This window comes from Drosophila persimilis, unplaced genomic scaffold, assembly GCF_003286085.1.
Source record: "Drosophila persimilis strain 14011-0111.01,24,50 unplaced genomic scaffold, DperRS2 tig00000002-arrow-pilon, whole genome shotgun sequence".
NCBI lineage: Eukaryota > Metazoa > Arthropoda > Insecta > Diptera > Drosophilidae > Drosophila > Drosophila persimilis.
The window spans coordinates 2870375-2897553 of NW_020825289.1; the positions used below are offsets into that span (position 1 = coordinate 2870375).

Consider the following 27179-nt stretch of genomic DNA (forward strand, 5'->3'; position numbering starts at 1 on the left):
CGGTGGCGAGATTTCTTCGAGCAGGGCACATGTTATGATGGCGAGGTTCATGGTGATAGGGTCAGTCGAGTTTGATCTTCGAAAAGGGTTGCGTTGTCGACCGGCCACGGCATCGGCTAAAGGGGCGAGTTTATAATCCGTTGGGCGGTTAGATGCAAGGTGGTCTACCTCGACCCGTCCAGGTCCTTCAGGGCCGTCGTCTTCCAGGCGTAACGGGTCGGGTTGTGGAGCGAGGCTGGTTTCCCGCGGGGTCGTTTGCACTGGCCGCGCCGCACGGCTGGGCGTGTCTGATTTGGCTCGCGTCGATCGTGTTATATTTTTAGGGCCGCCGGGTCCGTCTCGGTCGGGGATTAGATGCGTTGTCCTTGTATCGTTGCTGGGTCTGGCGTTGTCGAGGCTTAGAAGCGTTGTAATTGTATTGCGGCTGGGTCTTGCGTGGTCGGGGCTTAGAAGCGTTGTCCTGTTAGGGATACTCTGGGTGGTTTTCGTGGTAGACGGACTGGCCCTGGGTGCGTCCAGCGGTGACGCAGTCGTCTCCGGCGTGGTTTCGTTACTCTGGGCGTTCTTCGGGGCGGACGGACTGGCCCTGGGTGTGTCCAGCGGTGTCGCAGTCGTCTCCGGCGTGGTTTCGTTACTCTGGGCGTTTTTCGGGGCGGACGGACTGGCCCTGGGTGTGGCCAGCGGTGTCGCAGTCGTCTCCGGCGTAGCTTCGTTGATGATTCTGGCGTTGCTGAGTCTGGCGCGTTCGAGATCCTGATGCGTTGTCGTGGGTCCATTGCTGGGTCCGGCGTGGTTGAGATTCTGGTGCGTTGTCATGGTTACGTTGATGGGTCTGGCGTGTTCGAGATTCCGGTGCGTTGTCAATGGTACATTGCTGGGTCTGGCGTGGTTGGGATTCTGGTGCGTTGTCACTAGTACATTGCTGGGTCTGGCGTGATTGGGATTCTGGTGCGTTGTCACTGGTACATTGCCGGGTCTGGCGTGGTCGGGATTCTGGTGCGTTGTCTTCGTCCGGTGGGTCGCCGTTGGATTGGTCGAGCGGGTAGGAGCAGCGTATGCAGTCGCGGGACTTTTGTCACTAAAAGTGACCATGCGGGGCCGAGTCGAGGATGATGTGAAGATCGGGTTGGTTTCCCGGATCGCCCGCTGGGTCAACTGCAAGTACGCATTGTATTATGGCCTGGACGCCGCAAAGGAAATCGAGCCCCAGTATGATGTCGTCCACTGCCATGGGTAGGACTAATGGAATCACCCGCGTGTTCTGTTGATCCAGACGTACCTTGACCGGAACTGCTTGCGTCACCGCCTTTGCTGTACCATCCGCCAGGCGGACGGTAGTCCTTATGTTCCGTGCGTTCCCTCCGGCACTTACTTCATGGGCTATGCGTTGACTAACGAACGACCGCGTTGCTCCCGTGTCGAGGGTAGCTGTGAGCGGTACTCCTTCGATGGTTACTAGCGCGGCGATCCTGCCTCCTTCCAAACTTAAGGGATGAGTTACTCCTGGGGGCCCTGGAGGTATGTCTCCGATCGGTTCCCTGACGAGCGGAGACTTGGCCCGTTTCCCGACTCGGATAGCCTACAGCAGTCGATCGTCCGGATGCCGCGGCGGCCACACTCCCAACAGAATAGCACTCGCCGATTCCTGCATGAACTGCTGAAATGACCTTCCCACGCAATTCCGGCAGGCCCGGCGTGTGTTCACCGGCCGGTCTCCATCCTGGGTCACTACGCCGCTTGCCGTCTCGGCGCACCGGGAGGCCCGGTGTCGTTTGGAGGAGCATGCTGTGGGGTGGATAATCCGGGTCCTTGGTATGATGGCGTTCTGGCTTTCGTATTTGGGCGGTCGTTAGCTGGGTGGGTTTGTTCGCGGTCCCGCGTTGTCTCGTACGCTACTATCAATTGGGTCAGTTCTCGCAACGTCTCGAACTCGTGTCTACGGATGAACAGTTGGTATTCTGGCCGAAGGTTCTCGTAGATCCTGTCCAGCTCTCTGTCTGGAGTATACTGAGCTCGTTGCATCATGAGTCGGAGGTCGATCAAGTAGTCCTGAAAAGTTTCTCGGGGTCGTTGGTGACGGGAGCGATACGTATCTTCCAAGCGCTGAAAGTATCGCGGGGGTAGAAAGAACTCCAAGCACTCCTTCCGGAACTCGGTCCATGGCTTGCCTTGCATCTGGAACGTCCTAAACCATCCTTCTGCCTTGCCAGTTAGTAGCCCGGAGATGGCTCGCGGCAGTTGTGCTGGGCTTCTGCCATATGAGTCGACCCTTTCTTCCAACCGTTCGATGAAGGCCAGCGCATCCGAGTGTCCGTCGAACTTCAGACCCCAATTGCGCAGCTTATCGGCCAGGGCGGCGAAGGAAATTTCTTCCCTTCCGGATCGCGAAGTTCCGGCTTCCTCGGGGAAGCGGTGCTGGTTGTGATTGTCACCATGTCGCCAGTCAGTCGTGGTTTCAAGCCGGCCAGAGTCGTCGTGAGCTGCACGCGGGAACTCGGGAATTATTATTATGATGGATAAGGGCTGTTCCGCACAGATCCCTTCCTTCCGCTCTCGCTGACTCGGTCCCGGCGACGGGGACGTGTTCCTCGGGTTTCTCGGGCTGGGATGCAGTCGGATGCTCACCGCGCGAGATAAAGGCCGAGATCCGGCTGCGCAGTTCGTCCACTGTCCCGGATTCACCGAGGCCGAATTCGGCGGCAATGGCCTGCAATTCGTCCTTGCGCCGATACGAAATCCACTGTACCCCCATGTCGAAGCACGGTGGTCGAACTGGCACTTCGAGATCTATCGCGTTTCCGACGGTAGTATCACGTATTGATCCTCCGGTAGAATCTTTTCTTAAGTAACGCACTGAATACCGGAGTCCTTGGGGCTAGCCACGTAAGCACGGCGTATGCACGGTTAACACGGTTGTCTAGTGGAGGCGTCCTTGCTGCTTGGGGTCCTGGTCAATGGTCGTGGTTGTCGTTGGTCCTTATAGTAGCCTGGGGATCGACCCTTGCTAGGCCAGTCGATAGTACTTGTTATCGTTGTCCTTGGAATTGTCCTGACTGTTGATCCTTGCTAGGCCGGTCAATAGTCTTTGCTATCGGTGTCCTTGGAATTGTCCTGACTGTTGATACTTGCTAGGCCGGTCAATAGTCTTTGCTATCGTTGTCCTTGGAATTGTCTTTGTGGTCCTGGTCGGGCTGAATTCGTTGATCTAAGCGCTGGATCTCGTCCCGTGTCGATAGCTGAACGCTAACTGATCGCTTTAAAGGCCGGGCGGTTACTCTCGGCTATCATTTTGTAGGCCGGGCATTGAGTGATCGCGCTGAAGACCGTTCATTGAATAACTGCTCGCGCTGAGGGCCAGGCATTTACTCTCCTCTTCTGGGTCTGGGTACGAAATATATAGCCGGGCTGGTTGGTCTTCGGGAGGATTCCGACGCTCGCTCGGCCTCTACCGCTCACGACGCGCTGCTCGCCGCGTACGTGTCGCTCTCTCTTTAGCGATTTCTGCCCAGCTTCGGCTCGGTTCCCTTTCTCTGCCATCTTGCCGCGGCGCTCCCCTCCTCGTGTGGGCGCGGCGGCCACGTGTTGACGCTTTGGCTAGGGAGGTTAGGGAAGCCAGCCTCGGCTGTACGTGAATGATGGGCGGCCTCACGTGCGGCTTTACAGAGATATACAGCTATTCTTGGCCGATTCCGAATGGCCGTGCTTGCGCATGGTACAGTCCCGATTCCCCCTGCTACTCGTTAGCGCCCCAAAACATAACGGAATCCCGGAGTCACTGCTCGGGCGCCATCTGTAAGGAAGCGATCCTGGGCGGGGGTACATATCTCAGTCTACTCCAGGGTCGACATTACAGTAATATTTATAATTTGCCGGGACTCCGTATTTCGGACCGACGATGGGGACGGGGCGGCAGTCCCGCGGACGGGAGCGATCGTAGCGTGGGACGTGGCAGTCGGTTTTACAGAGAGCACTCAGGTTATCGCCGAATAGCGCCTTCAGGACCCCACCGAACTCAGAATCAATACGGAGGTCTTTACTAAACAAGGTCGTGCAAGGCGTGGGATTGCCTGGGAGGCGTTCCATGACGTCAGTGACGATCGCTCGCATGATGGTTACAGGTTCCGGTTGGCACGTGTGGCGGTGGTCGCCTTTCCCGGTTCCTGCTTGAGAGGACGCGGGAGTAGCTGGTCGGTCTCTGTCGTAGAGGTCTTGTGTCTTGTGTCGATGGCGCTGTCGCTGCAGTCCTGGGCCAGTCTGGGTACCTCGAGCGTCTGGCTGCTGCGTGGCGGCTGTTGCCGGTGGGGCCATGCTGTCTTCTGGAGAAGCGTCCTGGGTTCCTATCCCTTCGTTGGTGGAACCGCGTCGGTGCTCTCGGAGGACCGGCTAGCTTTCTTCGTTACGTTGCTTGGTTTTGGGTTTCTTGGAGTGCGCCTGGGCCTAGTGTGGCTCGTTGCGGTCGTGTGTTTTGTGTTCCTTGTTTCTTGTGTTTGTGTCTCGTTTCGTTTCGGGGGATTCGTTGCCGGCGGGGTCCTGAGTTCGTGGGTCCTGGGGCGTGTATTGGCTGGCTGTGATCACCGGCGTTTAGGGCGGAGCGTTGGTGACCTTGGAGATGGAAGCGGGTGCGATGCGATGCGATGGCGCATAGGAAATCCATCCCCACGATGACTTGCTCTAGCATATTTGGTAGTACTAAGAGCGGTAAAGCCTGGGTTATCTCGCATGCTGAGCCGTCGGCTAGGCGGATCTGGATGCACGCCTCCCGCAGGTCGTTGTTGTGGTCGAGTTGGCGGGCGAGGCTGGCATTGATGAAGCTTCGCGGGCAGCATGTCCAGCTTCTCCGAAACGGTGGCAGGCCGCGTTTGGTTTGGCGAGGGGGGGTGATCATTCGATGCGTAGCTTCCCGGGCTGGAGCGCCGGCGTGGTGTGGCCTCCTTGTGGGTTCCACTGGGGTTTTCGGAAGGGATTCCGATTCACCCCGCCTTCGCTTTCCGCCTGTGGCGCCGTTGACCGCGCGTACCTGAGGATCTGTCGAGGGGAATGGGCGTTGCCAGGATATTCCGCTCGTGTCTTCCCTCGTATAGCTGGTCCGATGGGAGGATGTTGTCATAGATCCGGTTGAGCTCCTTAGCCGCGTCGTACCCGGCATGGTGCTTAAGCAACCGGAGTTCGAAGTACCGGGGAGGCAGGAAGAAGGTCAGGAATTCCTGACGAAACTCAGTCGATGAGGCGCTCTGTAGTCGGCTGTAGTCTGGCCCGTCCTGGTGATCTGGTGTACTATCGCTCGATCTCCGCCAGTCTGACCCAGGCGTCGTGTTCGAGGGGCCCGGTTGTTCGGCGAAATTTCTCCGCAAATCTTTCACGTTACCCTCGCGGCTGAATCCGAATTCCTCCGCGAAAGATTTCAGCTCCTCTCGGCGGCGTTTATATTTCCAGCGTGTACTCACCCCTGGGTTTGTCACCGGTCACCCTGGAACAAATTCTCCATGGTGGTACTCACCGGGCTGTTCCTCTGTGTGGGATTCAATTGCTTCGTTTATTGCTCGCGTTTGTTGTCTCGTTGCGCAGCATGCACCGCTGGAAATTGTGCGAGGTCTGGGTTTTCTTGGCGTTATTTTTCCCGGATCTCTAGAGGCCGTGGGTCTTTAGTCCTCGGTGCCTCGGCTAGTTGGCATGAACTTAAGCAATATTTAACACTTTATTAAGAATATTTTTGCTTGAAAGAGCACCAGGAAACAATGCGACAGATACTTCAGCAAATTGCGAGCGCAATATCCATTTTTGGATTCTTTTATTATAGCCAAGAAAATTGACAATTTACTAACTAAAAATTGTGAAAATTCACAATTCCGAGCAAAACTTGGAAATTTTATGATCATCAGATTGCTTTTTGACGGATGGTATATGGTGGCTGTTGTCATTGTGTATCGGGATTTCACCTCTGTCAAAAATTCGCCAAGTATGTGCTTAGTGTGCAGAGCCTTTAAACGATGGTTTTCAAATGCAACACTAAAAAACAATGCATGACAATAAAAAATATTTACCGCCTAGACATATCTTAAGTTCTATTTTAAATATCAAATCGCTAAAGACCAAAAAAATTAAAATAATTCATCGGAAACAATACAAAATGGAGAGTGCTGAAAGTGGTGGTGGTGAGTTTAATCAATTAATGTATGTATGTATGCATTTGTTTTCATTTTAATTCAACAACAAATACACGCAAATTGCTGTGGATTGCGGAGATGGAAAATTTTGTCATAAACATTTGACAGGACAGATCCACTTATAAGTACAGTTTTATTATAACCAATTAAATTGTGAAATATCACAATTCATGCAAATACTTTGTTAATGTTTTCGATGGATTATTTTTTGATGAATTGTAGAGGGTGGATGATGCCAGTGGGAGTCGAGGTTTAACATCTGTCAAAAGTCCCCCGTTCCATGTAGATGCGCTGTGTGGGGAAAACGCTATTAAGGTTGCACCTTAAAAGCATCGCCTAAATATCGCATAGAACCGTGCGGCTTAGAAACATCCCAGAAAACGATGGTATATGGTCGCAATGGGAATAGACCGCTGCTACCATATGTATATCGTGCTCTCACCTATTGGTCTATATAACTAATACCAGAGCTCGAAAATATGCTCAAGCAATTTTTTCTATGCTTTTTGCTTGCCGAAAAGACTGAGAAGAATCAAGTAAAATCGATCACTCTCTCAACAGACAGAGTATTAGTTTACTCTCGTGGTTTCTCTTTTATGCTGATCTGCGAGAGAAACGCATGCAGCTTTCTTATGAAAACACGTTGAAGAAGAGACCGTCGTTCGGTGCTCAACAGCTGAGAATTATGCTCAAAATTGTATTTTTTGTTGTAGTTGATGATGTTGATTTGTATTTGATCGCAGAAAAAGCACGTAAGACGAAGGGAAAAATATGTACACACAGACATACATTTGCAAAGACACTTTTTTGCTTGTATCTTTTCGCTTTTTTTTATGAATTTTGTATGCCTTCCTGCAAAAAGGGACCACTTCTTGCGAGCTCTGCCCGATACTGACCCCGTAAACTTTATATATTATTAATCAGCACCAACAGCCTAGTCGATGTAGCCATTTCTGTCTGTCCGTTCGTGTGCAGACTCCTGTGATATCACACTGTTACAAGTGTATTTAAAAATTTAGCCCCGGTCCCCGCCACCATCAGGGACAAAAATTTGTTGCGTCATTTTAAAGATACGAGAAAACCAAAAACGCATATCAGATTAATATTGTAGCCAGCAGAAATAAAATTAAATTACAGTGGCTACGCAACGCCTTTCAAGCTCTTACTCATTCCTCCTATCGGGTATAAATGTAGAGTTGCGGCCCCAGACACGGTTCTCATCCCTCCCGCTCGTTATTGCTGGTAGCAACATCCTACGAATTGTTTCAAATGGTCTAGTGGAAACATTATTGAATTAGCTCAGTGTCTGAACATTTATGGGAGTGCCCTTACTCGAACGCAAAAAGTATCAAAATGATTATTTTCTACACCGATGTGGACTGATTTCTCAACTATCGTGCAGTTTATGGTATCGCAATTATCTTCCATCCGCAATTTCTCTAAAAGATGATTAATGTTTATGATTTTTGAAAGCCGAAATTATCTTGAAATTATGGGGAAAGTTGAAGGTAGTATTAATAATTTTATATTTCATTATGTAGCTATTATAAATTTTAATATTTAAGATCGACGCTCAAAACGCTCAAAACGCCAAAAGCCAGCCAGATTTGCTTCTCCTACAGATTCATCTGTGGCAACCAATAACGAGCCACCGCCAAACCTCGCTCAAGAGATTCAAAAATCTTTCCCGCCTGTGGAACATTCTATAAAAAGGGAGGCCCAGACTCGAAATGTGAATATCATTGATTTTGTAAATAATCGCACAAGACCGGCGAACACAAAAAAAACGGTGCAGGCCTCAACATCGCCTAGTAATGCAATGAAGAAGATTAAACGACGACGAAACAGTGATACTTCTAGTGATGAAGAACGCTGGCTTAATGCCATTGAAACTGGGAAGCTAGACGATGTCGATGAAGAGTTAAAAAAAATTAAAGACCCCAAATTAATGACAGCTCGTCAACGAGCTATGTATGAACGGACACAAGATGCTGATACTAATATGATTGGATTTGTTGAAGAACTGATTGCACTACCCAGTGGATATAAGGAAAAGGAAAAACCTCAAACTGCGGAAGAAATCCAAAAAGCAGCTTTAAAGTCGCAAAAACGTAAGCAACAGGCGGACGAGCGTCGCGAAAAAGATAAACAAAAAACCATGGATCGCTTGCTGAAGAAACAGGAGAGCAGTAAACAACGCTCCGGCGTTCGTAACAAGCAAACACAAAAGCCTTCGCACCCAAAACTTACATATATGAATACTATTGAAGGTTCCTACATCTTGGTACCTCCAGGTCATGAGTTTCCCATGGAAGCAAAAGTATCACGCCCTCCGCCACCAGCTCAGTTTTGCTGCATTAGTGATTGCAAAAATCGTAAGGCATATTCCTGCTCCAAAACCAATGTTCCCCTTTGTAGTCTAGTTTGCTACCGTAAGCATCTAACAGCCGCAAAACTAGAACAAAAAAATCCAAACCGTATTGTTTAAATGTTTTTATACACCTGTTTTTATTGATTCAATAAAAAATTATTTATGATTTCCTGCTGCTCCGTTTCTGTACGTTGCAAGTACTGGTACTCGCTTTTCAAACGCTCTAGTTTGACTGTCTGTTCCAAAATCTTGCTCTGACAGACTTGCTGCTCAGCTTGTCGCTGCTGCGACATTGATTTAAGTTGGTTTTGTGTCCCAATTGCACGGAGCTTTTCCACTTCGACGTCTTTAGCAAAAGTATTTGATATTTTATAGAAGTCATGAATTAATCTTTTGAACTGTTGAAGGTTTCTTGAATACTCCAGGCATTCATGTCTCAGCTCTATTTTTTGAGTGGCAATGCTGGGATCCTGAACTCGCAGTCTGTAGATATCGTCTATGAACAATCCAAATTTTTTCAATTCCTCCATTTCGACTATTGTAGGAAATATTAACAAAAACAATCGATTTTTGTTTGAGTATAACCCCACATCCAAGCACTCTGGCATATAAACATTTCCTGTTATGGCAAGCCTTCGTTGTCACAGACAACGAACAGTCATACGTACATATGTATGTACATATATGTTACAGCTACACAGATGACACTATGAAACACCACATTTCCGATGTGAACCAAACCGACATTTTTTAAGGATTTGGGGTCTTAAAACTGTTTAATGAGTTTTTTCTGGGTGCAGTTTTTTAGTTTGGTATTTATTTTTTTTTTACTCTTTTTGCCAGAGGTAGTCCTTTTTTCACATAACTTAAGTACATATATTGCATCTGGTTGTATTGAACTTTGCAATTCTAAAAAGCAGATAAATGCAGCTTTAAATCCTAACCTAGCTTAAGCTGAAAAATATTTAACATTCAAAATGTATCATTTTTGTGGTATATTTTTAAAAAATTTCGACTTTGAAAACTCTGGAAAAGGTGAAGTAAATGCATTCCTTGTGTTTTTGTTGCATAGATACATTAATTCGGTGTCAGTAAAAAACAAACAACCAACATAAGAAATTAATTTTTTCGACTTTTGCCAAGTTTTCAAAGCAAAAATGTTACAAAAATACAAGCTTTCTTTGTGATTTATCATATCTGGAGTTAGTTAGTTATTCGATAGTTAATTGGCACCTGGCCGCCAGGCACCTCTAGCCATGGCCCTGGTTCAGTTCCCCCGACTCGGGAAGACGCTGGACCATTGTCTTAGCTAGACACTGCATTATCCCGGGCGAGGGGAATGCACTGTCGCTTGCTCTGTCCGGGGTAATGCAGTGTCCATTGCCCAGCCGACACCCTCGTGTAGGCTTCAGCTAGAGAGTTTTTGCCAGCCATAATCACTAATAAATCACAATGAAAATTATAATTTCAGATTTCTTATCATGATAGCTACTTATTATATTTCATTTTTTTTGTACTTATTCTATATTACATCAGTCGGCATCATTGGGAGGCAGGGTACCAAAACGTCTTCTCCTTCATACTTTCCTTTCAATATGATTGCTTAATTTTTTGAATCGGTTTTCGTGTGCGGTTACAAAGTTTCGGTTAGTTAATATTTCGCAACATTATAACTACAGATACAACCTTCAATTGAAGATTGTGAGGCGGCAATCCTGGCATATAAAGTGAGTTTAAAATATTCCGGTGGATAGTTCACGACATCATGTTTATTAGTAACCGTATCAACTGATTCATACGTCCTCATTTCGCCAGGAATGTCATCTTGAATTTTGAAATTTAATTCATTTACATCATTGTTTTTCGCAGCTAGTATAGCTCATTCGCTCAACCAATCATGGAACAAATAGTTTTGAGCAACATTTGGAAACACTTTTTGAATGAATTCAGCTTTTGATTGCGTTAACTTACAAAAACACTCAGGAAAAGAGATGCAGCCAGTATTCACATCTATAGGAAATTGGCCATTACCATTGCTTAGAAAATATATCTCCAGATTGATCATTTTGCAAGATGACACTCATATTCTTGTTTAAATGTAATACCTTGAAATGTTTCTACAAATGGAGGACTTTAAAGATTGCATTCACTTCATCACTTTGCATTGAACGTGGAACCACTGGCAATGTTTTCCGAAAATCTCCTGATTATTTGCTGTTTATTTCTGTTAATTTTATTATAATTAGGATTGTATTTTGTATTTTTGATTATAAAATAATATGAATTATTCAAATTATGTTGTTTGCTGTTACCGTTAAAAAAGTCACAGGAAAAAAGTCACAAAAAAAAATTAAAAACATGCGTGTCCTCAAGGTCGAAGAATTTAGAGGTCCAGGTTTCTAGGATAGAGCTCCTCATAGATCATCCTGTTGCGCAGGTCGACTGGGTGTTTTCTGGCCAGCGTACGCCGGTATCTGGATATCGCAAGACGCCTCGCCAGTACATTGGTGTGGCTTCTGAGCTTAAAATGGCTCTTCGCTTGATTTTACGGATATTCCACTCAGCTCCGGAGATCCTACGCAGAAATTTACTCTGGAATGTCATGATCCTCGCAAGGTTAGGCAGGGTCAGGTATGGCTTTGTAGATCATGACTTTGTTATTAAAATTGAGCTTGTTACTTTGTTTAAGTAGCTAGAACATTTTCTGGTTACGCTACGGATGTGACTGTCGAAAGTTACACGTGCATCCAGTGTAACTCTGAGGTATGTGTGATTCTTATGCAGCTCCACGAGTTTCCCAACCAAGAAGACACCAGGGCTAGAGTCCATTCTTAAAGTACTCTGTACTACTGTGTCGTCAGCAAATGTTACCACCTTGAGGGCCTGCCCTATTTGCCTTCGGACAGTAAAGGGATTTGGCATGTCGTGGCTGAATAAGCAGTGCAGTGTCGGCCCAAACTCGCTGCCTTCCGGTACTCCTGCGACAGCAAGTTGATTCTGTTCGTTCCGTAGATCTAAAGATCTAAAGACCCTAAAGATTTTTTTTGCGCCACCGTGCATTCATCCCATACTATTAGTGAACATTGCTGCAAAAGCTTTGCCATTGCCGAATTCTTGGAAATGTTACAGGTTGGAATTTCGTTGCATTGCATATTCAATGGCAATTTTAGAGCTGAATGGGCTATTCGACCGCCTTTAATCAAAGTTGCTGAAATGCCTGACGAAGCAATAACTAGAGCAATTTCATTTTTTGAGCGAATTAGAAGTCGAAGAAGTAAATCCCTGCAGCTCCATCATTTATTACTTTCCTAAGACTATAAAATACATTATTTTTATTCTTTGTTCTATAGTGGAAGATTTATTTGAATCGGTTCTTTCAAAGTATTGAAATCATACGACTTTTCACGTTGTAACTCTTAATGAAAAGCATCGTGCATTGGGCGATTAGGCGCGACCATCCCCAATTGGTATAATAGCTTGTTTGACATCATCAAGCACATATGGAATCAATGGAAATCAATGCCTGATTATAAATTTCTTCACCTTTTTGTAAATTAAGATTTTAATTTTTTTAAATTTTCTCTCCGTACGAAAAATTTTTGTACATCAAGGAATATTATAAAAACGAGGGGGAACGTTCTAAGTTGCTGCGGACACCGCAACTCTACAGTTATACCCGATACTAAGTCAGTATGGCTCTCCTCCGGCAGATGGCGCTAATATTAAGCGACACGACAAAGAGTGTGTGCGAGAAAGACAGAAAATCAGTTTGAGCGTGACGTCGGACGCTGCGTAGCCAGTGCAAATTGGTTTGTTCCTCTTGGCTATAAAAATGACCTGATCTGATCCAGATTCAGCAATCTGATAGATATGGTCGTTATCTATGATTCTGCGTTTTTAGTTTTCTCAAATCTGCAATATTGTGGATGCAACAGATTTTCGTCCTTTGTGTGGGCGGAAGGGGGTGGGGCGAAATTTTGAGATAAACGTTTTATAGTGAGATCTAACAGAAGTGCGGATACCAAATTTGGTTACTCTAGCTTTAATAGTCTCTGAGATTTGTGAATATCCCCAGATTTGCATCCTTTGCGGGGGCGGAAGGGGGTGTGGCGAAATTTTGAAACAAACTCGTCTCGATCCGATATATTAGGAGTGTGGATACCAAATTTGGTTGCTCTAGCTTTTATAGTCTCTGAGATCTAGGCGCTAATGTTTTACTCTAAGCAAAGCCGCCTATGCTACCTGTGTGTTAGAGAGAGTCAGGGCGAGAAAAAATGAAATTGTTTTCTTGATGCTGGCTATAATAGTAATACGATCCAATTCAGATTCTGACAGAAGTCTGGATCCAAAACATCGTTGCTCTAGCTCTTATAGTCTTTGAGCATTAGGCGCTGAAGGGGACGGACAGACGGACGGACGGACAGACGGACAGACAGACATGGCTCAATCGACTCGGCTATTGATGCTGATCAAGAATATATATACTTTATGGGGTCGGAAACGATTCCTTCTGGACGTTACACACATCCACTTTTACCACAAATCTAATATACCCCAATACTCATTTTGAGTATCGGGTATAAAAAGAATTAGCGCAATCGGTTCAGCTGCTCCCTAGATTTGTACTTTGTAAAACAAGAAGCGATTCATTTTTATATTATATTTTTGGAAGGAAGTTTCCGACTCCATGAAGTAGTATATATATTCTTGATCAGCATCAATAGCAGAGTCGATATAGAATGTATTTCTGTCCGTCTCGATCTCAGATCTCAGAGACTCTAGCTCTAGCTCTTAGAGAATCCAATTGTTGTATCCCAGACTCTTGTGCTGGTACAAGCGTATTTCAAAATTTCGCCCCACCCCCTTCCGTCACTACCAAGGACAAAAATATGTGGCACCCACAATTTTGAAAATTTCCGAAAGCCGAAAACGCAGAATCGTAGAGAATGCCCATACCTTCTAGGATGCTAAATCAGATCGGATAGATAGCCACAAGGAACAAATGATATTACATTGTCTTCGATAGCGTAGTCACGCGCTTACTCATTTTCTGTCTCTCTCTCACACACTATTTGTCGTTCAATGTGGCGGAGGGGTGCCATACTGACTGAGTATCGGGTGTATACATATGTATAGCCGCGGCCGTAGCTGCGACTCACAATTCCCGCATGTTTTTCGAGTCTGCGGACTTAGAATTTCTCTCATTTATTAAAGGAAAGTTCGCAAAAGTCAGAAGGAAATATTTGATGTGTTCATTACCTGTAATTTAACTGTAACTTTTACTTTGGCTGTGTCCTGGAAGCCTTATAAGGGATTGATATTATGTTTCTAGTTGGTTCTTGAAAATAAGGTTTCGTTTTATGAATAACGAGGGTGGTCTGATAAGTACTTGGCGTACAAAACAAAAAACCAAAATTTTGGAAAAGTGGCGATTTATTTCTCAATATAGTCTCCTTTTAGGTCGATATACTTGAACCACCGATGCTCCAAATTTTGTAACCCATCTGAAAAATACGTTTTTTAGAGGTCTGTAACGTAGGCCGTCTTGGCGGCGACGCCCTTCTCATTCTCAAATGTATGTCCGGTAAGTGACTTTTTTCAGTCAGGGCCAAGACTGGAGATTTCGGCGGATGGGGCAGTACGCAGTGCAATTCGACCAATGTGGCCGTGGCGACGGTGGTGGTGTGAGCCGATTACAGTCTTCGCCTTCTTCGGAGCATGTTCACCGGGTAAAGTCGACTTTTTCGCCTGTTCCTTGGTCTCTGGTGTCTACCATTGGATTTATGTTTCAGAACGACACAGAAACTCCTTCGGATTGCTCTTAAACAGCGTCAAAACACTGCTCTGAAGTGGTTTCACTGTTGCGCTTTTTGTCCGGAGTGAGAAAACGCTGCACCCATTACGCCGACAGCTTTCTCATGCCAAAAATCACATGCACGATTTGACCTACGTGTTCTTTTGAGAGGCTTATTGATTTAGCTATCTCACGCACCTTTGATCGGCGGTTTGCCAATACGAGATCGAGGGTTTTTGTTATGTTGTCCTCCGTTGAAGCCATTTTCGCCACAGCATCCAAGCGCTCTTTAATTTCGCTCCGCGATTTCCCATCCAAAAATGAGAATCGATTCATAGCCCGATATTACTCATTTTCCATTTGTAGAAAATCGGCGGACAAGCCCGCTTTCACCCGTGGTCACAAAAAAAAAGTACGAGTCTGATTCGGCTGAAATGTTGACAGTAGCCGTCTAAAAGATTGAGCTACACGAGAGTAAATCTTCTTTTGCACCATCGGGCAGTGAGGCTAAGTACTTATCAGACCACCCTCGTACATAAATACATTAGCTTGCTTTGATAAAGCGTGATAAGTGGTATTTTGACTGCTGTCTTCGTGTGTGGAGTGGTGATTGGTAATCTAGTTGGATCTGTTAGGACACTGAAATTTGTACATAGGTTTTGATACCAGGATGGAATTTGTCCAGACCGAAAGCGAGAGTAGAGATGTAAATGTTACAAGGAAAAAATCTTGTTTATTTAAAACTGTTATTTTTATACCCGATACTCAAAATGAGTATTGGGGTATATTAGATTTGTGGTAAAAGTGGATGTGTGTAACGTCCAGAAGGAATCGTTTCCGACCCTATAAAGTATATATATTCTTGATCAGCATCAATAGCCGAGTCGATTGAGCCCTGTCTGTCTGTCCGTCCGTCCGTCTGTCCGTCTGTCCGTCTGTCCGTCCCCTTCAGCGCCTAATGCTCAAAGACTATAAGAGCTAGAGCAACGATGTTTTGGATCCAGACTTCTGTGATATGTCACTGCTACCAAAATATTTCAAAACTTTGCCCCGCCCACTTCCGCCCCCTCAAAGGGCGAAAATCTGTGGCATCCACAATTTTAAAGATACGAGAAAACCAAAAACGCAGAATCGTAGAGAATGACCATATCTTTTATGCTGCAGAATCTGAATTGGATCGTATTATTATTATAGCCAGCATCAAGAAAACAATTTCATTTTTTCTCGCCCTGTCTCTCTCTAACACACACGTAGCATAGGCGGCTTTGCTTAGAGTAAAACATTAGCGCCTAGATCTCAGAGACTATAAAAGCTAGAGCAACCAAATTTGGTATCCACACTCCTAATATATCGGACCGAGACGAGTTTGTTTCAAAATTTCGCCACACCCCCTTCCGCCCCCGCAAAGGATGCAAATCTGGGGATATTCACAAATCTCAGAGAATATTAAGGCTAGAGTAACCAAATTTAGTGTCCGTACTCCTGTTAGATCTCACTATAAAACGTATATCTCAAAATTTCGCCCCACCCCCTTCCGCCCCCACAAAGGACGAAAATCTGTTGCATCCACAATATTGCAGATTTGAGAAAACTAAAAACGCAGAATCATAGATAATGACCATATCTATCAGATTGGTGAATCTGGATCAGATCAGATCATTTTTATAGCCAAAAGGAACAAATCAATTTGCATTGGCTACGCAGCGCCCGACGTCACGCTCAGACTGATTTTCTGTCTCTCTCGCACGCACTCTTTGTCGTGTCGTTAAATATTAGCGGCGTCTGCCGGAGGAGAGCCATACTGACTTAGTATCGGGTATAACCGTAGAGTTGCGGTGTCCGCAGCAACTCACAACGTTCCCCCTCGTTTCTATTCTTCTATATATTTAATTGCTTGAGAAAAAAAGCTAAAACAAAACCAATAAAATTTTGGTTTCCTAAAGCGAGGTCAAATCAATATGAAGAGATTCCTACCAAGGATAACAATAAAAAAATTAATATTTACCAAAATGTATATATATTTACACTATAAAGGAAGCTACAGCTTTGCTTGGGGTGCGGTTTTGATCAAAGGCGACAGAATCATTTTACAGCTACAGGATATAACTTTTTTAGTTATTCCAAGTTAGTGTGGTTGTCCAGGTGGATCCGCACGTATTTAGATGACTTGATGGCTGTGATAGCTGGCCCATTTCTTTATGGGGTCACCCTCCGTTTGAAGGTATATATTTTCTTTTTGGTCTGTCATTAATTTATTTTGATGTTATTTTTTTAACCAATATAATCAAGACACAAACATTTTCGGAAGTTTGAAGGTTGCTAGACGTAGAAAGCTATTCTTTACCTTTCATTTTTAGACCCTTGAAGACCGTTTTATAAAAATGAGCAAACGTTTTTTTAACATAGAATTTACATTATTTTGTTTACTTGCTAAGATTTCATATCAGTGTTGGTTTCTACATATTTATACTGGAAAACGAATCATATATGTATCCATAAATATTTGCAAGGTTATGCGACAGTTCTTTTAATTTTATTTGTAAACAGTTTCAGATAGGGTTAATTTTTATTTAAAAAATTATATTAATGAACTATACATCCGATCGCGTTTTATACATTTACTGACGCTAGAAGTCAGCAACGAGTTGAACTTGTAGATAGGCAACGCCATCAAAACTAAGTTTATAAAAAACCTATGCGTGTCATGTGGGGTTGTTCCGTTTGTTTGATCGCAACCGCGCTAGTCCAGTTCGCTCTTCCTCTTCGTCGCTTGTATACTGATGCATGCTTGTTCCGCTAACACCCCCCACACGTACAGAAGATGTGGCCTGCATTAGATCTTGGTCAGGGGCGTTTCGATTCTCGTATAGCAACACTTGAAGTGTTTCTTCGTAAATACGTGCCTCAGGAAATTCCACTTTAGTATGTTTTCGATCAGTTGCATAAACTATAGAAGTACAACACACTTCAGCAACCTTTTTTCCGTGCCCATAAAAGGACCAGCAGCATATTTCACTTGGTCCTATAACATCTTTGATGAATAAAATGCGTTCGTTGAAACGCAGAGAAAGCTTGTCGAAAAGTTCAATATTTTTTAATAAATTGTCATCGGATGTGCTTGTGTATGAATACTTGTTGTTTTGTCGCTGCACCACTAAAATAACAGCCGGTTTCGAAGACGCGCTGATTAGAAGTTGTTCCTCTTTTTGCGAAGTTATCAATGGAATGCGGCAAATAGGTTTTGGCTCAATGTGTGCATATAGTGCCCGTTCACATGACAATGCAAGCTCGGTAATGCAGTAGTATTTTGATTCTGCAAGTAGCTCAGCTATTTCTTTGTTAGTTTCGGGTAATGGGACACTGCCATCGCGCAAGAAGTTCAGTATGATTCCAAAATGGTTTCCACAGCGATCTATTAGTATCCAACCTGCAACGTGAATTTTTGTATACATATTACAGAATAATTTCAATGTAAATTAATTACCTTCTGAATCAGTTAGCACCTCCATGCGACCACTAAACATAGCGCTTAGCATTGTATCATTATGCTTCGTCAGTGTTCCGATTGTAGTATAATATAAGCGACCACCAACATTTAGCTTGACATACTGAGACGAATGCCCTTTTAACAGCACTTTCTGATCACCGGACATGGCTTCAGACTGCTTGGCATGAAGCACAAGTTGGTGGCTACTTTCTGCAGGTGCCAAAATCACTTTGTCTTGTAGAGCGGAACCCAGGTCTTCAATACAGCAAGCTATTTCTTTTGGTGCACCTATGACACCAACGCCCTTTTGTTTGGAGCTTTGGCAAACGCTATCTTTTGCGTTGCTTACGCTCGCACAATCCTCAAGCGCTAAGGGATCAATTTTGACGAATGTATTAGCCACGATGAAAAACTAAATCCAATTTGATTACAAAGAAAATCAGTTTGCAAAATTATCTCTACATCAAAACGGACAGTCAATAAAACTATATATCGATAACAAGTTATTTTTCCGATACTTTCTTTATTTTCATCCCTGGCATCGGAATATTTTGTCTAGCGCAATATAGTGAATTTCCTGTTATGAATTTTGAATAATTTAATTATATATTTTATTTGACAGTTTGCCATATATACGCATGGGGAAAAAAAGGCGCACTCTAAAATGTCATGCATTTGTGACTTCTCTAGTTTTCACAAATGTTCATCTATTTGTCTAATTTAAAATATTTTTTTTTGTTGCTAAATCAATTTAATTTCAAACAAAAGTACATACTCATTTGTTTTTATCACAGTCATTTACGAAGAAACAACATTTTTTTCTAAATATCAATTTTGTTAAGCTTCTTCGTTCATTTTGAATAAAGTAAAGAAAAAATTAATTTTAAAAAGAACGAGGGGGAACGATGTGAGTTGCTGCGGACACCGCAACTCTACAGTTATACCCGATACTAAGTCAGTATGGCTCTCCTCCGGCAGACGCCGCTAATATTAAACGACACGACAAAGAGTGCGTGCGAGAGAGACAGAAAATCAGTCTGAGCGTGACGTCGGGCGCTGCGTAGCCACTGCAAATTGATTTGTTCCTTTTGGCTATAAAAATGATCTGATCTGATCCAGATTCAGCAATCTGATAGATATGGTCATTATCTATGATTCTGCGTTTTTAGTTTTCTCGAAACTGCAATATTGTGGATGCCACAGATTTTCGTCCTTTGTGGGGGCGGAAGGGGGTGGGGCGAAATTTTGAGATATACGTTTTATAGTGAGATCTAACAGGAGTGCGGATACTAAATTTGGTTACTCTAGCTTTAATAGTCTCTGAGATTTGTGAATATCCCCAGATTCCCCGATATATTAGGAGTGTGGATACCAAATTTGGTTGCACTAGCTTTTATAGTCTCTGAGATCTAGGCGCTAATGTTTTACTCTAACCAAAGCCGCCTATGCTACGTGTGTGTTAGAGAGAGACAGGGCGAGAAAAAATGAAATTGTTTTCTTGATGCTGGCTATAAAAATAATACGATCCAATTCAGATTCTGCAGTCTAAAAGTTATGGTCTTTCTCTACGATTCTGCGTTTTTGGTTTTATCGTATCTTTAAAAATGTAGCAGTGACATATCACACAATTCTGGATCCAAAACATCGTTGCTCTAGCTCTTATAGTCTTTGAGCACTAGGCGCTGAAGGGGACGGACAGACGGACGGACAGACGGACGGACAGACGGACGGACAGACGGACGGACGGACAGACAGACAGGGCTCAATCGACTCGGCTATTGATGCTGATCCAGAATATATATACTTTATGGGGTCGGAAACGATTCCTTCTGGACGTTACACACATCCACTTTCACCACAAATCTAATATACCCCAATACTCATTTTGAGTATCAGGTATAAAAATGTATGTAAAAATGCTCTCTTGGTTTGTATTTACACAAAAATGTTGACATATCACCCAGTCATACCGAATGGTTTTAGGTAACATATATATCAAATCAGCAACGCGATTTTCAATATAAACCTTTCCAGGGCTATCAAACGGAAGTTAAGTAAACAAATTAATAAAATAGTTTGATATTAGCTACCGTATCAACTAGATGCGCTTTTTTTTGCTTGTTGTTCGTATTATTACGATATTATTATTATTATTATTATTATTATTATTATGCACCATAGTAATACTCGGCTTAGACGAGAGCGGAGCGGACGTAGTCCTAGTCCAGCAACCATGACATTTTACCGTCGCGCTCCACATTTTGCCTCATAAGTTCTAGGAAATCATACCCTGGTTGTTTAAATGACCGAGGAGTCCTACTTGATCATAAGTTGTGTTTTATCACCCATATAGCCGCAACAGTAAATAAAGCTAAGGGTGTTTTAGCGTTCATTAAGCGTTGGTCCAAGGAGTTTGGCGACCTGTACGTGGCGAAACAACTGTATATCGCGTTAGTACGTCCTATATTGTTCTTGTGTGTGGAGCCCGCAGTGTAAAGAGCAGCAGGTTGTTATTGAATCTGTGCAAAAGCAATTTTAATTTTTGCGCTTCGTAACTTTAACTGGGACTCGGGTAGAATCTTGCCACCCTACCGGTCTCGGCTAAATCTTATTGACCTGCCGTCCTCACACCATCGCAGAATATGCAATGGCGTTATGTTCGTGCACAAGCTCCTAATTATAATAAGATCTGGCGTCCTGGACTAAAATATCACTACGGAAAACCCGAGGCCACATACATGCTATAAAATCAGAAATAGAGGAAACATCAGAGCCCGCAGGGCTACGCAAGATCCCCGCGAAAACTACCCACTAACTCCAGTGAGGAGTCCCTAACCATTTTATTAGACACGCATTTCTCCCGGGTGTACAACCATCGAACCGGCATACCTCCCTAGAGAGGGAGCGGTAACTTCGATGGATCACATCCACATGCGAAGTTGCAATTATTTTCTTGGGGAAATACCTCCAAACACTCCACTACTTCCACTCCACTACACTCCACTCCAGTATCGAGCGGACTGACAGTATTCACAAATAAATAGTAGATCCCTCTTCTAACACCCCCATATTAAATTGATGCAGGATATCCTTCAGCAACAGTGGCATTTACTTATGGTTGGTAATTGGCAAAAAGTTGAATTGGAACTATTTAACCTCCTTATCATTGATAAGTTATCTTCCCAAAGTTTTAACTAATTCACGACTCCTAATGTATGCTGATGAAGTCAAGCTATGTTTTTCCTACAGCGATCTGGTAACCTCGTTATTTCTTCAATCAGATCTCGACGCTCTCAACAATTGGTACATTATTAATGCTCTTCCTCTTAAAATTTCCAAATTTAACGCCATGACCCTCCATCGCAACAAGTCTTACCTTTTTGACTTCACAATTCATAACATTTCCTTGGAACGCCTATACAAAGTTAATGACTTAGCCATTATTTTCGTACATAACTTATGTTTTAGTTCCCATATAAATATATTTCGAATAAAGCCAAAGGAGTCCTTGTCTTTATCAAAAGATGGTCGAAGGAATTTTCTGAAACCAAACCACTAAACTATTCTATACCTATCTTGGAATATGGTTCCTGTATCTGGTCTCCCCATTACCAAAAATATCAAGATATGCTCGAGTCCGCTCAAAAACAATTCCTTATCTTTGCCCTGCGCGGACTTAAGTGGTACCCCTCTCGACTCTCATCTTCCTTCTTATGAGAGTCGGCTGCGTCTCATGAACTTGCACTCTCTTGAAAGCCGTAGGACTTGGAATTCTGTTTCTCCACAAACTTCTCCTAGGCGACGTTGAATCTTCGGCCCTCATTAGCCTTATCAATATTGCCTGTCCCATCCCGCCCGACTAGGCATTACTATCCTCTGCGTCTTCCTGTGCTTCGAACTACTCTGACCATGAATCTTTCCGTAGCCTTTGCCGCGACTGTTTGTTTATATTTTTTTCCTTTGATACTTGTGCTTCCAAAGTAAAATCTTCTTTAATGAAGAATTTAATTTAATTTTATGATTTGTACATTCTTATTTTTACAAAGTTTAACTGTCCATAGTTGAACTCTAAACATTAGACATAAACCTGAACGTCAAAAATAAAGTGACGAAGGCCACGACAGCGCTCTATACATGTACAAAATCCATTTTTGTAAAAAGGGGCACCAACCCTAGCAATAGTTAGGCCAATACTACACTACGGAGTTACTGCGTGGTGACCGGAGCAATTGAAAAGGACCCCGAAAAAACTGGGCAAGTTCAGCGAATTGCCGGCCTATGCATCAGTAGAACTCCACCCCAAATGATGCGCTAAATGCTATCTTATTCCCCCAAAGACTTGACCTTGCAGGAAAGGAGCGGGCAGGCATGGCAGTACTTCTGAGAGACTCCGACCAACCGACTCCTCTAGGCACCACAGCACATAGGTCACTCATCCATTTTAATTAATAGCAATATCGTCCGTTTAAAAACATTCTACCGAGTTCCAAAAGAGTACACAGATACCCCCTTCAATACATTTATTCCTCACAGAGACAAATGGCTCGACTGACTTCCAGGCCCAGATGGGGCCATACAGGCCATACACAGATCACTGTAGTCATATCAATCAGGAAGCGCTGAACTGCCTCCAAGCAGAAACCGTTATAACAACTTGGATGAACATTTATAGCGACAGCTCAGATGCGATCGAATCACTAAATTTCTCAGCGATTTGCTATTAACCTTCTATGGGTCCCGGGCTACTGGGATATTGAGGGCAACCACAATCCCCTTTCTCCAAGACAAGGAGGATATTCATATGCCAATTGCCACCTGTAAGCTTATCATAAAAGAGCAAAGATTAACAGAAGATTATTTGGCAATTAGTGCCACGATGTCGCATAACTTGGCAAATATGACCGACCATGGAAGCTCTGCAAACTAAGCTAAATAAGGTGCAGCGCAGTCAGTTCAGGTGCAGTTCCCTATAAGAGCTAGAGCAACCAAATTTGAAAACCGCACTCCTGTGATATCGAACCTGCACAAGTTTATTTTAAAATTTAGCCCCAACCCTTTATGTTGAAAATCAATCAAATTTTGTATCCATACTCATGTTAGATCTCATTATTACGTGTGTATTTCAAAATTTCGATCCGCCCCCACAAATGACGAAAGTCTGTGGCATCGACAATATTGAAATTACGAGAAAACTAAAAACGCACAATAATAAAGAATGACCACATCTACCAGATTTCCGAATCTGGATCAGATCGGATCAGTTTTATAGCGAAAAGGAACAAATCAATTTGCAGTGGCTACGTTTAGACACGTTTTATTTTCACAGATAGAATTTCGCTTCCAATATTCAAACCCCAGGACCGAATTTTTGCTTCGACCTACTGGTATTTCATATGTGTAAGAAATATTTTTATTCAAATTGATATTTTTTTTTTGAGTTTTATGACGCCACTTTTACATTTGCTATTGGTAATCGTAGATCAGACCACTCCGTCGGGTACCTCCCAAAAAAAAAGACATAGGTACCCGAAGAGTGGTCTGACCGTGATAAAAAATAGATGTTGGCACACCCAATCGATAAGCACACAAAATTTCACGAAAATTGGTCGAGCTCCCTAAAGAGGGAGCGGTAACTTCGATGGATCACATCCACATGCAAAGTTGCAATTATTTTCTTGGGGAAATACCTCCAAACACTCCACTACTTAAAGACCGCAAAGCTTGCGGGACTGTCGAATGGACAGTATCGAGCGGACTGACAGTATTCACAAATAAATAGAAGATCCCTCTCCTAACACCCCCATATTAAATTGATGCAGGATATCCTTCAGCAACAGTGGCATTTACTTATGGTTGGTAATTGGCAAAAAGTTGAATTGGAACTGTTAAGGCAAATCAGTTGCCTGTATATATATATATAGCTATAATTATACCTAAGAGACATGTATGAAATCACGCTCTTAAATTGTAATGTCATGCGCTCTTATACCATGTTGCGAACGGAGCCTATGCAAGCAGCAGCCGCTCATGAAGAGGGCGCCGCTTTAGAATAAACTCACTTATAATTGAAAGTCGATTGAGTGCACAAGTTGATCTGTCGGTCTGTCTGATTCCAGTGTCTAATTAAACCTTCAGAAATCGTGCCTAACGGCAGGCTAATTTGCACAACCATTTTTGGCGCCCCCGGGTGGACACTGATTTTCTGGATTGGACAGAAGTTGGATTGGATTAATCTTGGCGCTTCGTTGGATATCCCCATTGGATATCATCCCTCGCTCGTTGCTGTTGCTGTTCCTGCAGTTGTCATTGGTGGCCCGCTGGACTTCAAACTTAGCTACTCTTGAGAGCTGCTCGTGGGTATTCCTGGTTGGTATGAACTTGTGGGAGGGAATGCATCGGTGTTCAAACAACCCTCAACCAGTGCCACAGGTAAATCAAAGTGCCCAATTGTTTCATCAAAAAATATAAATAACTACGTATAAAAAAGGCCTGTGAATAAATTATTCAATAAAAGTGATTCGGCCAGGTATCTGTACGTACACACATTCAAAGTTATTTGATTATACAGTGAGCGATCACTGTACTTGTGGTCAACGACATTTCCAAAAAGAGCCGACAAGCAAAGGAGAAACGGCAATAGTTTCGCGCGCAAGCTCTAACCGCTGCGCATCATTCCCCCCTCGCCCGTCTTCGTCATAAATTTTCGTTTCTGCTTTGCGCGAACGGTTCTTGCTGGACGCTCTTCGTTTTACAGTGCAGCTGCACTTTTGTGCTCTCTCATTCAGCGCTCGCTTGCTCTTTATCGTTTCGTGTTCTCTCCTTGTCTCCATGTAGCACTCACATACATACATTACACATACCATTACTTGTGGTTTAGTCGGTCGGTCGCTAAAGCAGCATACGCATATACGCGCATTTAAGTTGCGTTTCGGTGAACTACAAGCTCGACTCGAAATCGAAAGCGTTGGCTTGTAGGCATTTTGGCGATCATCTCTCTCTCTCTCTCGTAGTCTCTAGCACGGTAACAGCATTGGGCTGTTAGCAGGCAGAAAAAATTTGTGAGTGTAATTGCTGAGTGTGACAGTGGGACAAGTGCCATTTTTGAGAAACAAAAATTTTATAGAACTAAAATGCCTGGAAAACGGCGAGGAATGTCTAGACAATCGGCAGAGGTTGACGATGTGGATTCGTTAGACACTCTTCGCAAGCTGAGTGCAGTTAAGAAAGATATCAATCGTACATGGAGCCTTCTTAAAGATAAACAGTCTTCCTTTTCAAAGGCACAATTGGAGTGCCGCATGGAAATATTAGAGTCATACATTGAACGGGCTTTCCAATTCCAAGTAGAAATTGAGGATGTCAACCCAGATTTAGCTTCTCGAGCCGAGCTTGAGGATTTATGTATTGAGGCTAAATCCACGCTCAAGTCCATGTCTGCTAAATTTGAGCAACGGACAGCAAATGAGTCGGTATTAAATACGACAATTGCTACAAATAGACATTTGCCGCCAGTAAAATTGCCCAAATTCAGTGGCGATTATACCGAGTATAAACATTTTATCGGCCTATTTAGTAGCATAGTGGATAGCGATCCCACATTAAGCAATGTGGAGAAATTTAATCATTTATTGACTTGCTTAGAGAAAGAAGCGCTAGGAGTAGTACAGGCTTATCCAGTGTCCGAACAAAACTATCCGAAGGCCCTTAGTGCCTTAATGAAGGTATACGATAATGATTGTTTAATATTCTTAAATAGTATAGCCCGTCTGTTCGAGTTGCAAAGCATGCAAGGTCCGTCTGCATCTGGGCTGAGATCCCTTCTTGACACAGCTTCCGCTATTTACGAGTCGCTATTGTCTGTAGGAGATAATAAACAAATTTCGGATGCTTTACTGATACACATTGTTATGTCCAAGGTAGATCAAAAAACCCGCTTTCGATGGGAAGAGAATCTGGATTATCAATCCATTCCATATTGGACAGACTGTGTATCTTCGCTTAACAAACGCTACCAACATTTATCTGCAGAAGAGACGAATTCAGGGCAATCTAGAGGAAAAAAGACAAGTCAGGATTCAAAGAGCAAGCAATCTGGAAAGACTTCGTTGACTGTGGCTCAGGCCAAACCTTCTCAAGATCAGAAATGTTCATTTTGCAAGGCAACTGATCATTTCATCACTTCTTGCTCGGATTTCGCTGCAGCTTCAGTCGCAACCCGCTTCCAATTTGCAAATGGAGTTCCGCTATGCATTAATTGCCTACGCAAAGGACACATTGTGTCAAAGTGCAAATCGTCACATTGCAGAGTCTGTTCCAAACCGCATCATACTTTGTTACATCGTTACACAACTGACTCATCCACAAGTCAAGCTGCGTTGGACAATCCGCCTGCAATTCTAAACGCACGTCCACTAGTTTCGAATCATGCAATGGCACACGACAATGACCAAGTACTTTTAGCCACAGCAGTTGTTGACATTAAAGGCAGCTCAAGCCAACATCAGCCAGCCAGAGTATTGTTGGACTCTGGTTCTCAAGTGAATTTTATAACCGATGAATTGGCAAAAAGTCAGCAGTTAAAGAGAACTAGAAAGCATATTAGTTTGTTAGGTATTGGAAAATCCAGCTTATCGGCATACCAAGTTGTGCAAACCACAATCTGCTCTCGCATACACCCATTCGAAATGGTGGCAGATTTCGTGATTTTGAAATCGATTTCCTCGTACCATCCAGAAAAGGCGGTTCCGCCTGATTCCTTAATGGATGCTACTGAGAGCTATCCACTGGCTGATCCAGTCTTTTACAAGCCACAAAAGGTTGATTTGCTATTAGGTGCAGACGCCTTTTTCGATATCTTAAGTAATGGTCAAGTAAAACAGGGCAGAGAGGCACTAACCTTACAAAACACTGTTTTTGGGTGGGTGGTGTCTGGACGTTGCAAGTCCAAAGGCCCTCAAGCCACATAAACTTGCTCTATGGTGAGCACAGTTCAAGAAGCCTGCCCGCTCGACAGCTTGGTCAAACGTTTCTGGGAGTTGGAAAATGTTCCAAATGCATCCATAGAAAGACTGTATACCCCCGAAGAAACTATGTGTGAAAAATCCTTTATCGACACTATCACACGTCTACCCTCCGGTCGATTGCAAGTTTCTTTGCCATTTAAGTCTAGCCCGACATCTCTCGGTTCGTCGTTTGAGACAGCCAGAAGACGATTTTTGTCTTTAGAAAGGCGATTATGCCAAAAACCTGCCATAAAATCGATGTTTATGGACTTTATGGAGGAATACTTGTCGTTAGGCCATATGACTGCAATGGAAAACTCAATCCCGGCAGAGCCGCATTGTTTCATCCCGTATCAATGCG

General features: G+C 43.7%; 3 protein-coding genes across 3 annotated transcripts; 1 reads left to right on the forward strand and 2 right to left on the reverse strand.

The window, feature by feature from the left end:
• Positions 1-7629: 7629 nt before the first annotated feature.
• LOC6590578 (INO80 complex subunit B) lies at positions 7630-8701 on the forward strand. Its single transcript, XM_002015347.2, has 2 exons — positions 7630-7672; positions 7730-8701. Exons 1-2 carry the CDS (start codon positions 7657-7659, stop codon positions 8650-8652), a joined length of 939 nt encoding a protein of 312 aa, XP_002015383.2. The 5' UTR covers positions 7630-7656; the 3' UTR covers positions 8653-8701.
• LOC6590579 (intraflagellar transport protein 20 homolog) lies at positions 8673-9068 on the reverse strand. Its single transcript, XM_002015348.2, has one exon. It carries the CDS (start codon positions 9063-9065, stop codon positions 8673-8675), a length of 393 nt encoding a protein of 130 aa, XP_002015384.1. The 5' UTR covers positions 9066-9068.
• A 7815-nt stretch (positions 9069-16883) lies between these two features.
• Positions 16884-18614, reverse strand: LOC6590580 (BTB/POZ domain-containing adapter for CUL3-mediated RhoA degradation protein 3). Its single transcript, XM_002015349.2, has 3 exons — positions 18609-18614; positions 17814-18228; positions 16884-17756 (listed from the first exon to the last, which is right to left on the reverse strand). The coding sequence occupies exons 1-3, from the start codon at positions 18612-18614 to the stop codon at positions 17032-17034; spliced, it is 1146 nt and encodes a 381-aa protein (XP_002015385.2). The 3' UTR covers positions 16884-17031.
• Between the last annotated feature and the right edge of the window lie 8565 nt (positions 18615-27179).